The 18,282-nt window shown below is 38.2% G+C and overlaps 1 protein-coding gene across 8 annotated transcripts in view; it reads left to right on the top strand.

Annotated features, from left to right (window-relative positions):
• Positions 1 to 7,865: 7,865 nt before the first annotated feature.
• The window catches only part of PARP11 (poly(ADP-ribose) polymerase family member 11), a 45,318-nt gene continuing 34,901 nt past the window's right edge, over positions 7,866 to 18,282 (top strand). Inside the window, exons 1-2 of one of the 8 annotated variants that reach the window (XM_017546069.1) lie at positions 7,866 to 8,094; positions 17,259 to 17,380. Coding sequence is in view for 1 of the 8 variants with exons in the window: in XM_017546067.1 (XP_017401556.1) it covers positions 8,077 to 8,094 (18 nt within the window). In the remaining 7 variants the exon portion in view is untranslated. Of the gene's footprint in view, positions 8,095 to 8,160; positions 8,944 to 17,258; positions 17,381 to 18,282 lie in introns of those variants that run through there. The other 7 variants (XM_017546075.1, XM_017546067.1, XM_017546073.2 and 4 more) reach the window with 7 other exon arrangements.

Here is an 18,282-nt window from a genome sequence, read left to right as displayed (position 1 = left end):
CCATAAAGGCAGAGGTTTTTTAAAACCCATTTTATTCACTGCTCTATTCAAGAGACTGCAGACGGTGCCTGGAACATGGAGGGTGCTTGCTAAATATTTATTGAATGAAGAATTGAAGGCTAATTCATATTAGATAATCTGTTGTAATTTCTTGACACTCCGGGTGTGCTCATTACAAACAGGCTAAACCTCAACATGTCTGGAGTGACCTAAGTCCAGGCAGTACACCTGGCGGCCCTTTTCACCACCCGAGGCTTCTACTTACCTCCCTCTCTCCTAATTTTAAAAATTATTTCTTATGGAAGTCTTTGCCTGCTTTCTGCTCTGAACCTCAAAGCTTCTCACGCTCGTTTCTAAGTCATTTCTGTTGTCCCTTTCCGGATCATTCCTATTAAGTCCTTTTTCACAATGTGATGACCAAAACCCTAATGTGGCATTCCTGGAAGGAAAGCCCCAGCCAGGAATGTCACAGCTCCAGAGTCTTTTCAGAATTCTCCATCCTCTAATTAGGATGGCCACACATCTCAGCTGCTGCTTTTGACTGCCGCTGTGAGCTGAATGCTGATGTCCATCATTGTGCGTAGATAATTTCCCTGAGCAGCTAAAACTAATAATCAGTGGTATTCTAAATAGAGCCTTTCCATTTAGTGTGGGTGAGTTATTTAGCACTTCATTTTTTTAATTCCTTGTCATGTTTCCTAATTAGGAAGATTTGTGAGATTCGTTTTGATTTTTTGAAAAATTCCTTTCCAGGAATGCTTATCTCGGCTTCGGTGAATGTTTCATCTGCTTATTTCACCTCTTAATTCCTGCTGGGGTTGTTAACGTGTCAGACTTCAACAGCAGGGCTGATTCTGGGGCTCCCTCATTGTTGGCTCTTTTTCAGACGGAGGCTGGGTTTTTATATTCAAGGCGGATGGGCACAAATGCAGCTTTTTCTCCCCTTCCTCCCTCACCCTCTCCTGGCCCCCTTGGCTTTCCTTTTGCGCCTTCTTCCCATCTCCCACTTCTTTCTGTCTAATTCAGCCTGCCTCCCATATCCATTTCTAGAGCTCCCCCAATTCTGTTTGTAAATGTGGTCTTTGTGAATGAAAACAGTTATGATAATAACACTAAAATGATAGATGACACTGTATCCTTCATGTCGCCACTTAGTTCGTTCTCTTTCCTCCTTCTATTGTGTTAGAGGAGATTGATTTTTTTTTTTCTCATGAATTCACCTTGCTGCTCTCTTCATTCATCTACCTGTTTTCTCCATCTGATGATTTTCATTTCCCCTTGGGAATTTCCTCCTAACTCTCCCAGCATTTGAAAATCTAAAAAACTTCATGGGGTTCCAGGGAGGGCTAGCATGGATTAAGACATTTCCACCCAGAACACATGTAGAAAATATGAAAGATAAAGTAAAATGTTTAGTCTTCCTGAGAAAACTAGTGACTGTGGTCACTATGCATCGTTTCTACAGCAGTGGCTCTTTGCCTGGAGCTATGATGCAAACTATGATGATACATACCCTGCATTAGGCTACATATCAGGGGAAATTGCAGGAGCTGCAGGCAGAGAGTACAGTCATCTCTCAATATCCATGGGGAGTTGGTTCCAGAACCCTCCTTGGATACCAAAACCCTGGGATACTCAAGTCCCTGATATAGAATGATGCATATAACCTACACATATCTTCCTGTATACGTTAAATTATCTCTAATTACTTGTAATACCTAACAACAGTACAAATGCTATGTAAATAGTTGTTATACTGTATTGTTCAGGGAATAATGACAAGGAAAAAAAAGTCTGTCCATGATCAGTATAGACACAACCATCTATTTTCTTCCTCAATATTTCTGCTCCGCGGTTGATCAAATGCATGATTGTGGAACCCACGGATACGGAGAACCAACTGTACAGTGATATTTGCCCATCCCCAATTTCACTCCCTGTGATTTCAGTTTTCTGCTATTAACCATCACCTGAAAATATTAAGTATAAGATTCCAGAGGTAAATAATTCACGTTTAAAATTGCATGCCATTCTGAGTAGCATAATGAAATCTCACGCCATTCCCTTCCCGTTTTCCCCAAGATGTGAATCCTCCCATCAGTATAGCCGTGCTGTCTGCAGGCACATCTTCTTTCATTGCGCTTTGCTTTATCCTGCTTCACAGACGTTGCCTTTTTTTTTTTTTTTTTTTCAAATTGAAGGTTTGTGGCACCCTGCTCAAGCAAGTCCATCAGTTCCGATTTTCTACCAGCATGTGCTCTCTTTATGTCTGTGCATCACATTTGGTAATTCTCGCAATAATCCAAACTTTTTATTATCATTATTATTTTACCAATACAAAAATCCATTTTATTTATTAATATTACATTTCTTTTGAGATGGAGTTTTACTCGTGTCACTCAGGCTGGAGTACAATGGTGTGATCTTGGCTCACTGCAACCTCCATCTCCCAGTTTCAAGCAATTCTCCCACTTCAGGCTCCTGAGTAGCTGGGATGACAGGCATGCACCACCACACCCAGATAACCTTTGTATCTTTAGTGGAGATGGGTTTTGTCATGCTGCCCAGGATGGTCTCAAACTCCTGACCTCAGGCGATCCACCCACCTTGGCTCCCAAAGTGCTGGGACTACAGGCGTGAGCCACCGCGACTGCATTTATCATTTCTGAAAACCTTACGGCCCTTAAGAATGATGTTAAATCTACTCTGCCTGTACTCTAGAAATGCAACAACAAAGCCCAGATGACAGCACCTCTGTTTACAGCATGGTTTACTGAATAATTTTAGCCCATTGTTGAGACCTACTCATCAGAAAAAAAAATTGCTTTCAAAATATTATTGCTCATGGACAATGTGCCTGGTTACCCAAGAGCTCAGATAGGGATGTAAAAGGAAATTAATGTTGTTTTGATGCTGCTAACATGCCATCCATTCTGTAGCTCATAGATAAAGGAGTTATTTTGACTATCAACTCTTATTATTTAAGGAATACATTTTGTAAAGGAATAGCTGCCATATATAGTGATTCCTCTGATGGATTTAAACAAATCATTTGAAAACCTTTTATATATAATTCACCATTGTAAATAATATTAAGAACATTCATGATTCATGCGAGAAGATTAAAATATCAACATTAACAGGAGTTTGAAAGAAGTTTATTCCAGCCCTTATGGATGACTTTGAGGGATTGAAGACTTCAATAGAGGGAGATCACTACAGGTGTAATAGAAATAGCAAGAGAGCTAGAATTACAAGTGGACCCTGAAGATGTGACTGAATTGCAGTAATCTCATGATGAAACTTGAACCAATAAAGAGTTGCTTCTTATGGATGAGTAAAGAAAGTTTCTTGAGATAGAATCTACTTCTGGTGAGGATGCTGTGAACATTGTTGAAATGTCAGCAAAGGACTGAGACTATTCCCCAAGCTTAGCTGATAAAGCAGCAACAGGGTTTGAGAGGAGAGGATTGAGTCCAATCTTGAAAGATGTTCTACTGTGAGTAAAATGCTGTCAAATCACATCACATGCTACAGAGAAGTCTTTCATGAAAGATGAGTCAGTTGATGATGGCAAACTTTGCTACTATTATTTTAGGAAGCTACTAAAGTCACCCAGCCTTCAGCAAACACCATCCTGATCAATCAGCAGCCATCAACATTAAGGCAAGAAGGATTGTCACTTGCTGAAGACTCAGATGATTGTTATTTTGTTTTGTTTTGTTTTGAGATGGAGTCTTGCTCTGTCGCCCAGACTGGAGTGTAGTGGCAAGATCTTGGCTCACTGCAACCTCTGCCTCCCAGGTTCAAGCGATTCTTTTGCCTCAGCCTCCCAAGTAGCTGAGATTACAGACATGCCTGGCTAATTTTTGTACTTTTAGTAGAGATGGGGTTTCACCATGTTGGCCGTGCTTGAACTCATGACTTCAGTGATCTGCCCACCTTGGCCTGCCAAAGTGCTGGGATTACAGGCATGAGGCACCACGCCTGGTTGATTGTTAGCGTTTTTTTTAGCAATAAAGTATTTTTAAGTTAAGATATGTGCATTTTTTACAGACATAATGCTATTGTACACTTACTGGACGACAGTATAGTATAAACATAAGATTTATATACATTTGAAAAGCAAAACATTTGTGTGACTTGGTTTGTAATATTGGTTTATTGTGATAGTCTGGAAGTGGACTGGAAATATCTTTGAGCTATGCGTGTATGTTACCTGCCCATTAGTTACTTGGTAGCTGTCTTCGTTATCAGATTGCAAAAAACAGTGTATTCTGAGTTTGGTACTTTCTGTGGTTTCATGCAGCTACTAAAGGTCTGGGAATATGTCCCCTGCAGCTAAGGGGAAGCTGCTGTAATCTGCTAAAGACCATGAGAGTTTGCGCTACAATGATGGAGCCCACTCTGGAGAAAGTTATGGGAGAGATTGGTAAAGTTGTTTTCTGTGAGGATATCTTAGAAAATCCTAGATCTTATGTTGCCTCAGCAAAATAAGAGGTGTCTCATTAGATATAAGCTCAAATACCTAAAAGGGCCTAGGGAGGTAATTTAAATGAGACTGACAGCCTATTCCTAGTCCAAAGGAGTCAACATGTCTTCAGTCCATTGTTAACATATGGGAATACAGTGTGAAAGCAAAACTGGAGGTCCGTATTATGAAATTTCCCAGTTTTAAAATAGTGGCCATTTATTTAAAAAATTTTAAATACTTTCTGTGTGCTAAATAATCATAAAGGACCATTCTAATACATGCTGTTTAACTCAGTGATCCCAAAGCAGTAAAATTAAGGAAAAAGAATCACTAAAATTTATATAACTGTTTTCACTTCCCTTCATGTTACTTTGGGGTAGACCAGTGTATTTTAAGCAACTGTTCACCCAATATGTACTCAAACCAGTTGTGTTCTTTCCATCCCACTTTCCTGGCTCAGGCAACCCCGCATCTTCAAGAAAACAAAGTATAGCTCCAACTTCATAAAAGATTGAGAACCTGGCCCTTAACTTTTCTAGTTAAGCCTGCTTTGTAAAAATTCACTCCCAACTTCAAGGAAGAGCTGATTCCTAAAACACTTAAACTGCTACTGTTCACTCTTCAAAGCTAGCATGACTCTGATACCAAAACTTGTTAAGACAAGCACAGAAATCAGTAACAATGGACCAATTTTATTGATTATAAATACATTTTAATCCTAAATAAAAGATTAACAAATCAAAACCAGCATGGGTTTCATTTGATAAAAAAATAAGAGAACATGATAAAGCAGAGTTTATTTCAGAAATGTAAGAATGGGTTGAACACTAGGAAATCTATTAGCATAACTCATTATATAAAAGAGTCAGAGTGAAAAACAAATATAGTGATAGAGGCTAAGAACAGTTAGTAAAATTTTGCACTCTTTCCTGATTAATAGCATGTAGTAAAATAGGATAGAAGAAAATTTCTTTAAAGATGATAGTGTATTTTAAGAATACCAAATAGTGGGCGTGGTGACTCACACCTGTAATCCCAGCACTTTGGGAGGCCAGGCGGGCAAATCAACTGAGGCTAGGAGTTGGAGACCAACCTGGCCAACATGGCAAAATCGGTCTCTACTAAAAATACAAAATTAGCTGGGAATGGTGGTGCATTCCTGTAGTCCCAGCTACCCAGGAGGCTGAGGCAGGAGAATCACTTGAACCCAGGAGGCAGAGGTGGCAGTGAGCTGAGATTGCACCACTGCACTTCAGCCTGGGCTACAAAGCGAGACTCAGTCTCAAAAAAAAAAAAAAAAAAAAAAGGAATACCAACCAGCACCAAATTGGCACATGTTTGCCTTACTGCATTAAAGCTGGATATTCTTTATCTTGTCCTGTAGTCTGAAACGTTTTTCTGAGGTTTTGACCAATGCAATAGGAAGAAAGAAATGCATTATTTGTAGGTGATAATGATTGTCTATGTATAAATTCAGAGAGACGAGTTGTCAAGCTATTAGAACTAATAAGACATTTTTTCACAGTGTCATAGAAAACAAGGTAAAAAAACAAAAATCAATAGCTTTCCTAAATTATAGCAATGAGAAATATCTCATTCACAAAAAAACTATAAAATATCTAGGAACGAACTTCCCAAGGATTATGCAAATCCATGTGAAAAATTTTTTTTTACAGATTCTGAGGCAGATCTGAAATTTAAAAAAAATGTATCTAAAGGTATAGAAGAGAAGTATTTCTGAATGGGAAGCCTCATGATATTGAAAATTGTGAAAAAGGAGAAAATTAGGAGAGAGGTTCCTTTATGAAAAGGCAAATATATAAAGATGTAATGATTATAACTGTGGCATAGCATAGGAATAAGCAGATAATTAATAGATGAGAATGTTCAGAAACAGATATATTGTGTATATATACATATGTTTATGTATACGCAAATTTAGGCTGCAATTAACAGTGGCACTTCAAAGTAACGAGGAAAGAATGAATTATTCAATAAATGACTTTGGGGCAACTGGTTAACCATTTGGCAAAAATAATCTCCTATTAAACAATTTTATTTTCAAGAATTAATTCCAAGGAATTAAATGGACAAATGTGAAGAAATACCTGTTGAAGCATTTTTTTTTTTTTTGGAATAGTGAAAAATAGAAAACCACTTACATGTCTATCCAGCAGATATTTCAAATGTGTGTGTTTGTGTGTACGTAGCATACACAGAAATTATGGAATGCCATGAATCTACTTAAAATATGGCCAGGCACTAGATGGCTCACGCCTGTAATCCCAGCACTTTGGGAGGCCGAGGCGGTGGATCACCTGGAGTCAGGAGTTTGAGACCAGCCTGGCCAACATGGCGAAAACCTGTCTCCACTAAAATTACAGAAATTAGGTGGACGTGGTTACAGGTGCCTGTAATCCCAGCTACTCAAGAGGCTGAGGCAGGGGAATTGCTTGAACCCAGGAGGCGGACGTTGCAGTGAGCCAAGGTCATACCACTGCACACCAGCCTGGGTGACAGAGCCAGACTTTGTCTAAAAATAAATAAATAAAATGATGAAATAGATTGATACTTAATGGAATGGAAGGATATCCACATCATCTTTAAAGTGAAAAAGAAAATCAGGTTCTAAATATATAGGTATTCTTTGATCACATTTCTTTTTTTTTAAGGTGTAGAGGCATAGAAAAGTCCAGAAGGATCTATAACAAGCTGTTTTATTTTCATTTCCTGTGGGGTAGATCCTTTGTGGCATGAAATATTATTTCACTCTGTTAGATCTCTTTACATCTGTAGAAATATATCCTCATGGTTTTAGCTTAAACTTCTTGAGGGAGTTTTCCTGACACTCTACCCTAGGTAAACATGCTAGCGTAGAGCTCTACTCACCATATTACTTATAAATCATATTGCATTTTTTAACTTTCCTACATTGCTTATTTTTTTGCTTTCTTTTCTAGATTATACAATTCGTGAGGGGAGGGACCGTATATGAAGGTTCCCTTGTGAGCAAGTAACTGTCACTTATGGAACTCTGTGTGCCAAATACTGTGTTAAATGCTGTCAATAATCTCACTACACCCTTAGGGAGATACTGTTATTACTACCATCTCCATATCAAGGATAAATATATTTAAAGATTCTGAAGTTTCTCCCAAATGCCATTGGCAGGCCTGTGTGACTCTTGGCCGCTACACGGTCAGCAATAAAAATTGGTTAATAGGAAAGAAATACAGCTAGCAATAGCTTGAGGATCACTGGGGTGGTATAGTTGGACCAGAATCCCTTTAAACTCCTTTATAAGCCAGATACTCGCCAGCCCCGCCCAGGACGATAAGCCTACGGATAAACGCGTGGGGGCGGGGCCAGCTTGTGGGAGTGGGGCGGGGACAGCTCTGATTGGCCAGCGTCGGGCGGAAGTCAGGAGGTTGGGTGGTCCGAAGACGCTGGCTTGTGACAGGGAGGGGGACAAGGAAGGCTTTCGTAAAGGTTGCCTTTCCGTCCCTTCGCTCCCTGGGACCCGCGGAAGAAAAAAATCCAACACCCAGGCCCCGCGGCTAGCCCCTTCCCACAGGCTCTCTCCGCTTGATTTTGTCACCGTTATGTGGGAAGCGAATCCAGTGAGTAGTCGAGAGGGACGGGGCGGGCCCAATGGGCGGGGTTGATGAGAGAGGGGCGGGAGGGGGCTACCGGAACTGCCTCCCCGCGCCGGCTTCAGTCGGGGTGTTGAGTTCCGGCACCAGAGTTCCCGGGCCTTTTGGCCTGTGCAGGCTGTACCTTTTTAAGCGGTGGAATTCTCCAGTGCTTTACTGTTTTCTTGTTACAAGTGTTTATTTTATTTCCTGTGGTGTTTCAGCCTTCATCCCTTCACCGTTTTTTGTTGTTGTTGTTTTTGAGACGGAGTCTCGCCCTGTCGCCCAGGCTGGAGTGCAGTGGCGCAATCTCGGCTCACCGCAACCTCCGTCTCCCGGGTTCTAGCAATTCCATTGCCTCAGCCTCCCGAGTCCACTCACCGTTTTTTAAAAACTAGTTGGAGTAGCTGGCCTTGGAACCTGTTGTCAGTCTTTTGCCTGAGGTTTACCTGCCAGTCCCACCCGTTTAAAGCAAGGGAATTCGACCCCCTTGTCTTGAATGGGCCTAAGAGGAGCCGTCAGTTCTCCTGTTCCCTTCTTGGTGGATAGCCGTTTAAAACTTGGAGGATGGACTCTACTAACTCTAGACGGCGAAGTTCTTAGATGTTTTCGTTCAGTGGACAAAGTGATGTTCTGGAACCTATCAACTGCAAGGCCGCCTTCTTCCTTGGTTGACTCTGGTATTTTTATTATGACTTCATGTATCTGCTTTGCTTTTACACATTTAGTTATTTAAAGTGCAACGTAGGGTCGGAAAAGTGTAATACCTTTCCTCACCACCCACCCATTATAAGGATGACAGCCACCACTGGTAAAAACAGAAGATAGGTTAACAAGGTAAAAGCATAGCAAATCTAATCAAAGTTTTGCGCCATCGGGCGTCAGAGACCAGGGAAATCTCTATTTTTATGCGTAGGACCCACGAAGAATAGACAGCTGTGTAAAAATGTGATTGGACAAAGGATATGCTCTACTGTTAATAAACTGAGGGAGGAAACCTAGCAAGGTCTGTTTGTTCAGATTCTTCTTGACCTCTCTGTATCATTCCTCCTACGGAGGAGGAAGGACCCATCTGGAATGATAAGGCAAGGTAGGTTAGAGAATTTCTTTATGGCCAGTTCCTACAGAGAATGGCAGGGAAAGATTACAGTACTAGTTTTTATGGCTTGCTTTGTAGGAGAGGGATTGTAGTTTTCTCTCACTCACTTTGGGGAAGAGGAATTCTGGTTTCAGTGACTCACTTCAGGGACGAAAGATTGGCAGGAGACAGAAGGGCAAGAGAAGATCAGAGGGAGACTTTCCCGAGGCTGCTTCTGAGGCCTTCCAATCTCTTTTAGTTCGAAGTACTCAGCATGCCAAAGTGTGATACTTCGGATAGCATTTTCTGAGCCCCAACACAACCCTCAGAGAGTGGGATCTATTTGCCAAGAGTATTCATCTGTTGTTATGGTTGAAACTGCCTAGTAAAATGGTAGATGTACGGTATTTACAACCTAGGAGTTGACCGGGAAAATGGCAGAATCACATTTTAGCAAGTTGTTGGACTAAATGCAGTCGTGTGCCTCTTAACAACGGGGATACGTTCTGAGAAATTCCTTGTTAGGTGATTTATTTCATTGTGTGAACATAAACCTACTGCACACCTAAGGCTATGTGGAATCGCCTATTGTTCTTAACCTAGAAATCTGTACAGCATATTATTGTACTAAATACTGTAGGCATTTATAACACAATGGAAAGTGTTTATGTATCTAAACATAGAAAAGGTACAGTAAAAATACAGTATTATAATCCTTGGGACCATTGTCGTATATGCGGTCCATAATTGATTAAAAGTTGTTATGCAGTGCATAATTGTATAAGAAACATACAGAACTACCCCAGTACTGAGATAACTGTGTAAATTTATTTTAATGATCCCTAATTTCCATATTTGAAATAATTTCCTTCCTATAATCAGTAGTCTTCACCTGTCATTTCTGGAATGTATTTTCAGATAAGTTAGAAAGTTTATTGGTAAATTTCGCTATGTTTTTAAGTTAATATTATCCAGTAGAAACTAGTCTGTAGGTCTGGATTTGGTAGTTGCATATTATGGTTCCTTCTTGTGCATCATATAACAATAATCATCTTAGTGGTTTTTCTTTTGATTCATACATATAATACTCTCATTAGGCTGCCTTAGAGGAAATTAATTGCTTGTATTTGATTTTAGCAAAAATAATTTAGAATAATGAGAATGTGCTCTCTGCTTATATATTCAGTTTCACTATCTGTCATTAACCATCTTCATTTTGTATTTATATCTGTATATATCTTTATGTAGATATAAACTCTATTTTTGTTATCAGTCCTTTTTTTCTTAATTTTTCCATAACCCTTTAGCCCCCCAAGTGTATGTCAAACTTAAGGTTTTAAATCTTTCACTATATTGTAAACTCTATATGGACAGCTATTTTTCTCTGTTATTTTTCCTATAGTATCTTCAACTAGAGAACAGGGCCTGGCACATAGTAGGCACTCAATAAATATTTGTTGAATTCATGATGGTGGTTGCACCAGCATGGACTAGAGAGAGTTCTTTGCTCCTACTGTGAATTTTCCCTCCTCATCACACATATGTCAGAATTTGCTGTTGGATTATTTGTATGTTTGTGAGAATTATAAAGGCATTAATGAATGTTTTATTTACTTGGTTTGTTATATCATCATCTCATTTCTTTTTAAGAAATGAGTTTCTTTGAAATCACCTGTGTGATTTTGCTAGATTTTAGCAGAGCAGGCTGACTTTTGTTAAAAGTGGGAAATCCTCCGTAGATCATCCCACATTCTTCTTTTGCCACCCAAATAAGACATATCTATCTTATTGCTACTGTATTTTGTTACTACAAATGCTGTTTTTCTTCCTATGAGCACATGAATGCTATCAATAAGCAGAGTTTGGTTTTAAAAATCAACATTCTACATGTGGGTTTCTGTAGTAATTTATTAGTTTCTTTTAGTTTCGCTTTCCGGGTTTCACGTTCCACAACTTCAGTTACCAGAAGTCAGCTGCTGTCTGAAAATATGAAATGGAAAATTCCAGAAATGAAAAATTAATAACTAGTAAGTTTCATACTGTACTCTGTAGTGTGATAAAGTCCCACACCATTGTGCATGGTCCTGCCTGGGGCCACAAATCATCCCTTTGTCCAGCATATCCACACTGCATATATTCCACCTGCCTGCTGGTCATACAGTAACATGTAATGGCACTCACTTATTTATTGAGCACCTATTATAAGCTAATTGGTGTGAATTCCCAAGGTTTACCGTGCTGAACAGAACAGACTAGGCCCCAGCCTTTATGAGGTTGTAGTCTGGTGCAGGCAGGCAGACATTAAACAAATAATTACGCAAATAACATTTAATTCAAATTGTGATAAAAAGATATGAAGGAAAAAGAGTACTATGACAGTGTAGGGGGAGCTAATACTAGACTGGGCAGTCAGGAAGGGCCACCCTGTGAAAGTAACTTTTATGGAGATCTGAAGGGTTAAGCAGGCGTTAACCAGGGAAAGATTTGCTAGAAGGTGGGGAGGGCTGTTCAGACAGCAGGGATAGTGTGAGCAAAGATCCTGAGGCAGAAAGGAGCTTGGTGCTTGAGAAAAAGAGAGAAGCCTATGTGGCTGGGACACAGTGAGCCAGAGGACAAGCCCAGGAGGTAGGCACCAGGCCATGCATGGATTTGTGGCACGTGTTTAGGATTTTGAACCTTATCCTTAGAGGAGTGGTAACACATTGAAGGGAGTGTCATGAACATATTTATGTTTTTAAAAAGATTGCTCTGGCTGCTGTGTGGAAAATGAGTTTATGTATTAGAAAATATGGTTGACATAATAATGGCCTCCCAAAGATACCCACATCCTAATTCCCAGAATCTGTGAGTATGTTAAGTTACATGGCAAAGGGGAGGTAATTAGCTAATCGGCTGACCTTAAGATAAAGAGATTACCTTGTATTATCCGGGGGGGGGGGGGGGGCGGCCAAAGTAATCACAAGGGTCCTTAAAAGTAGAACATAGGGACAAAAGACATGGTCAAAGAGCGACAACATGGCTAGCTTTGGAGATGAAGGAAGGAGGTCACAATCCAAGGTATGTGGGTAGCTTCTAGAAGCTTGAAAAACCATGGAAATAGATTCTCTCCTACAACCTTCAGAAGGGAATCAAACTCACCTTGATTTTAGCCCATTGAGATCCATGTAAGATTTCTACAGAAGTGGAAACAAAAAATTAATGTTGTATTTAAGCCACTGTGTTTGTGGTAATTTCTTCTAGCAGCAATAGAAAACTAATGCTAAGAGGCATAAGGGGCTGTAGGAAGACTAATTAGGAGGTCACAGTGTAGTCCAGGGCAGAGATGAAGGTGACTTGGACTATGTGGGTAGTAGTGGGAGGAGAGAGAGATCAATTCAAGCCGCATCTTAGGTGATGACTTAGCTTTCTGGCACATGCAGCCAGGAATAAGATGTTTTCACTGAGCTTGAAAAAGGGAAAGCTGTATGGAAGATAAAAAGAGTTTGGTTTTGGACCCACTATGTTTAATGTGCCCATGAGGCATCAAGTGGTAAAGTTTGGAAGGCAGTTGGCTAGGTAGGTAAGTCTGGAGCTGAGAGAAGAAGGCTGGGCTAGAAATTGAAATTCAGGCCTTACCATCTTTAGATAGTCTGTCACCCAGGCTGGAGTGCAGTGTGGCACAATCTCGGCTCACTGCAACCTCTGCCTCCTGCATTCAGGTGATTCTCGTGCCTCAGCCTCCTGAGTAGCTAGGACTACAGGTGTGCACTACCACGCCTGGCTAATTTTTGTTTTAGTAGAGACAGGGTTTTACCATGTTGGCCAGGCTTGTCTCAAACTCCTGACCTCAAGTGATCGCCTGCCTCGGCCTCTCAAAAGTTGTGGGATTACGGTCATGAGCCACTGTGCCTGGCCCCCAGTAAAACAGTATTTTAGAAATTAATGTTTTTATTGTCATTGAGGATAATTTTTTTTTTATTTTTGCAGCTTCTTACAAAGTACTTGTATTTAATTTGATGATGCATAGTTTGAGATGTAGGTTAGACCTAGACACTTTGATTTTTTTACCCATATGTCTACTAAATTAGGAAATTTTATGCCACAATTGTAGATTGTCAGGACTTGCAACTTGTGTTTGCTGACTCTGTTTCGGAATAGCAAGGTCAAACACAGACTGAGAAATTATCGGAAGATTTCTCCCTGAAGATTATATCTTCTGCTCTTTCAGTTGCTTGATAGACAAGCGTGTTATATTAAACAATTATAGGGGTGAATGTTTCAACCAGCCTGAATGTTTGGAAGATAGGAACAAATGGATTCTCATTTTTTTTTACTACTTCGCTATCTGTAAAGTATTTTCCCATATTTTATTTTAACATTTAGTTGTGTTATTTATACACACAATAGTGTAATCAGTCTTGCTCTGATGAGTGAAGAAAACCATCAGGTTTTGGGAAGGAATCACATCCTAGCAATTGAGCTGTTTGCAACATAGCTTGGTGACTTTGAAAAATGTGATATCTTATTCTTAGCATTAAAAATCAGGGTATTTTGGCCCTGAAGTAGTAGTTTCATGCTATTTAAAATTCTAGGTATATTTCTGCTGTACTCCACTTAAGCAGGCCTCTAGAAAACATAGAATTACTTTTTGATATTGTTGGCATTATGAAGAATTTTTTAAAATCTCATCCTCCATATCAGAAACTTGTCACCACTTTTTTCCTTGACAGCCAGCAAACTTGAGTGGGAAGAATAATCTTGCAAATGCTGCCATTTCCTTCTGTAACATCTGAGAGCACGTACTCTGAATAGTCAATATTTGATGATATTTAATTTCCATTATTTCCTTCAACACTCAGTTATAATCAGGAGGCATGTTGTTGACTCCTGTTTCATATAAAGGATCTTTTAGTAATATAACAGTGTATGTTTTTGCTATTTATATACTTCATGCTTTGTCAATTTTGAATATGTTGCAGCTTTTCAACTTACGTCATAGCTCACAAAAGTATCATTGTCTAAATAAAAACTGTCTTCCCTGTACTATAAGTTTTCACTGATATGCAGAATAAAAAGTTCTTGAGCACTTTTACCTTATCATATATTATATATATGTCAAGGACTGATTTGTATTTTCTCCATAGGTAATTTATCCAATTGTGAAACAAAACATATGCTGAAACACTCATGTGATAGTAACTGCTCTTCTGCATTGTGTTCCATGATAATATATGACATCCAGTAGAATCATTTAATAAAGAAATTTTGTCAATACCTTGTTTCTTCCCAGGCATTAAATTTGAATTGACTAGCTTCTCAGCAGTATCAAGAATTTTTACCTGTTTTAGCCGAGGAATGCCTCTTTTCCCTTGGTTTCTTCTTTATCCTTATCAACAAAGCAAATGGACTTTGGGCTTTCTTGAAAATAATCTGAAAGTTTACTTGGGTTTTATACCACTATATTTAAGTAAATGCTAACTATAGCTGATATGAAAGTATCAACAGAGTGTGAATATAATGGAATATTATAGTGAATGGTAACTTTAAAGAAAAGAGATTTTCATGCAAATCTTTATTAATCTTACTTTTGAACTTTTCAGAATGTATGTAGGCAAATTTCTTTAATTACTTTGCCCCTGAAAATGCCTTTGAACTATTTCATAATCCCTGAGGACCATCTTTTCAAGATTCTGAGAGGAAAGAAGGGCTAGGACTGAGCCACGAGGAACTCTATAAGTTACAAGCTGAGTAGAAGTTAAAGTGCAAAGGAGATAAAAAATTTATGAACAAAAAAATAAGATGATCTGGAGAGTGTCATATGATAGAAACCAAGTGAAGAGTGATTCAGGACAGAGGATAAACTGTGAAATGTTACTATGAAATAAGTAAGACAAGGACTGAAAAGAGCGTTGGATTTAGTAATGTGAAGCTCATTAGACATCCTAGGAAGTGTCTTTTTTTTTAAGTGTTGATGGGTGAGAAAGATTGGATCACAAGCTAGAAAAGTTAAATTGAAGTGGTGTTGGCATGGAAAGTGAAGAAATAAACATAGTGTGTAGATAAAGAGTTACAATTAATAAGTCACCAAAGGAGACAAGATGAGATCCTAAAAGCACTCAATCTGAAAGAGGATATAAGAAGATGAAAAACAAAACAAAGAACAGGTGGGACCAAAAAAAGCAAATAACAAGATGGTAAACTTAAAGCTAACCATATCAATAATTATACTACATGTGAATGCTCTAAACACCCCAAATAAAAGATAGAGATTTTCAGATTGGATTAAAAAAACAAGACCAAAGTGTAAGCTGCCTTTAAGAAGCATACTTTGAATATATGGACACAAATAGAATAAAACTAAATAGAGGAAGATATACAGTGCTAACCCTAATGAAGAGAAAGTGTGAGTGGTTTATTAATGTTAAGGTAGATTTCAGAGATAATGGTATTATCAAGGATAAAGAGTGTCATTTCCTAATGATGAAGAGATCAGTTGACCAGAAACAATCCTAGATGTTTAGACATTAGAGCTTTAAAATACATGAAACAAAATTAATAGAATAGTAGTAAGAAATAGAAAGTTATACTTGGAGATTTCAGTAGTTTTCTCCAAATAATTGATGGACTAAGTAGATAGAAAATGACCAACAATATAGAAAACTTTGACACCACTGTCAGCTATCTTGATCTGCTTGGCATTTATAGAACAGTTGTTCACCCATCAACTGCTGAATACATTACATGTATTTTCTTTTTTTCTAACTACATGGAGAATCTGTAAAAAGATATACCATATCCTGGGCCATGAAACATGTCTCAATACATTTGAAATAATTGAAGTAATACAAGATGTACTTTCTGACCTAAATGGAATTAAGTTAGAAATCAGTAACAGAAAGATCTATAAAATTCCCCCAAGCATTTGGTAAATAAATAACACTTTAAGGTAACCCATGGGTTGAAGAAATGAAAAGAGAAAATAGTATGAAAACACAGCATATCAAATTTGTGGGATGGTGCCAAAGCAGTACTTAGAGCTAAATTAATGGCTGTATTGGGAAAGAAAAAATGTTATAAATCAATGATCACAGCTTTCTAAGAAACTAGAAAAAGAAGAGGAAGTTAAACAAAAGCAAGGAAATAGAGGTTAGAGTGGAAATCACTAAAACACAAAACAGTGAAAATCAATGAAACCAAAAGCTAGTTCTTTGAGAACATCAATACTATTAAAAAATTTCTAGCCAGACACATCAGGATAAAAAGAAGACACAAATTGCCAATACTGAGAATGAGAGAGGTAACATCACTGTGTGTTCTAAAGATATTAAAAGGATAAAGGAATGTTATGAATAACTTTCTATCAGTCAATATGACAACTTAGATCAAATGGACATAGTCCTAGAGAGACACAAACTACCAAAGCTCACCGAAGAAGTAGATAACACAAATAATCTAGTATCGGTTAAAGAATTTGAATTTGCAGGAAAAAAAATCATTGTAAAAGAAAATTCCAGGTCCAGATGGTTTCAGTGGTGAATTCTACCAAATTTTTAAGGAAGAAATAATACTAATTAACACAGTTTTAGAAAATTGAAGAGGATATAATACTTCACAACTCATTTCATGAGGCTGTCATTACCCTTATATAAAAATCCATCATAGAAAACTATAGACCAGTATCCTGCATGAACACACATGAACAATTTTAAATAGACTTTCTGCAACTCAAATCTAACATATATAAAAGGTCATATACATATGACCAAGTGGCGTTTAATCCAAGAATGCAAGGTTGGTTTAATATCTGAACAGCAATCAATGTAATTCACCAGGTAAACAAACTAAAATGAAAAACCATATGATGATTGTAATACATACAGAAAAAGCCTTTGAAAAAATCTAATGTTGATTCCTGATTAAAATTCTTAGCAATGCAATAGAAAGGAACTTGCTCAACCTGATGAAAGGTGTGCAGAAGGTGGTTAACTCAACAGGCTGGGGCTGCTCAAACCTTGCCCATTCTTAAGCTTGTTTCCATGATTGTCCTTTGCTTACCTCCAGGGAACTAAGCTCTTGAAATTTTTTGTCTTAATAGTGTATTTGCATGCCTGAGTCCTTGAGCTGTGCTATACCAGTTTGTCTGGATTGTTTATACTAGCAATGTGGTTTATAGTGAAGACCTGCTTTCCTTCTGGGAATCTGGAGCTTCAGTAACAGGTCAGTCACACAGGTGCTGTATGCTTACCTGGCTGATACCCAGTAAAAGCCCTGTACATTTTGGCTCAAGTGAACTTCCTTGGTTGGTAACACTTTGCACATATTGTCACACATAGTTGCTGGGAAAATGAAGTGTACTCCATGTGACTACACTGGGAAGGGGCACTTGGAAGCTTGTACATGGTTTCTTCTAGACTTCACCCCATATGCTTTTCCCCTTTGCTGATTTTACTCTCTATTCTTTCACTGTAATAAAGTGTAAACATGAGTAGAGCAACTTTTGAGTCTTGTGAATCCTAGCAAATCATCAACCCTGAGGGTTGTCTTAGGGACCCCTAACACAAAGGGCATTGTCAGAATACCTTTATCTAACTACTTAATGGTGAAAGACTGACTACTTTCTCCCTAAGATCAAGAACAAGGAAATGGTGTCCATTTTTTGTTCAGTATTGTACTAGAGGTTCTAGGAAAAAGGCAAGATAGAAAAAAACAGGCATCTAAATCTTAGAAGAAAGAAGTAAAGCTGTCTTTATTCAGATGATATGAAGCCTATGTAAAAATCTGATAGAATCTCTAAAAAGCTCTTAGAACTAATCAGTGAGTTTCATAACGTTGCTAGATATGGAATTCATATACAAAAATCAATGTATCTCTATATACTAGCAACATATAATCAGAAATTAACTTTTAAAATGCAATTCCACTTACAGTACTATCAAAAATATAAAATAAGTAAGCCTGAGTATAGTGTAAAAATTTGCAAAATGTGTACATTGAAACCTATAAAAATTCTTGAAAAAATTAAGACCTAAATAAATTGAGAGATATAATTTATTCATGGGTTGGAATACTCAATATTGTTAAGATGCCAGTTTTAATTCAATGCAATCCCAGTTAAAAAA

This window comes from Cebus imitator, unplaced genomic scaffold (assembly GCF_001604975.1).
Source record: "Cebus imitator isolate Cc_AM_T3 unplaced genomic scaffold, Cebus_imitator-1.0 Scaffold187, whole genome shotgun sequence".
NCBI classification, from domain to species: Eukaryota; Metazoa; Chordata; class Mammalia; order Primates; family Cebidae; genus Cebus; species Cebus imitator.
This window is presented reverse-complemented; position numbering and strand designations above follow the sequence as displayed.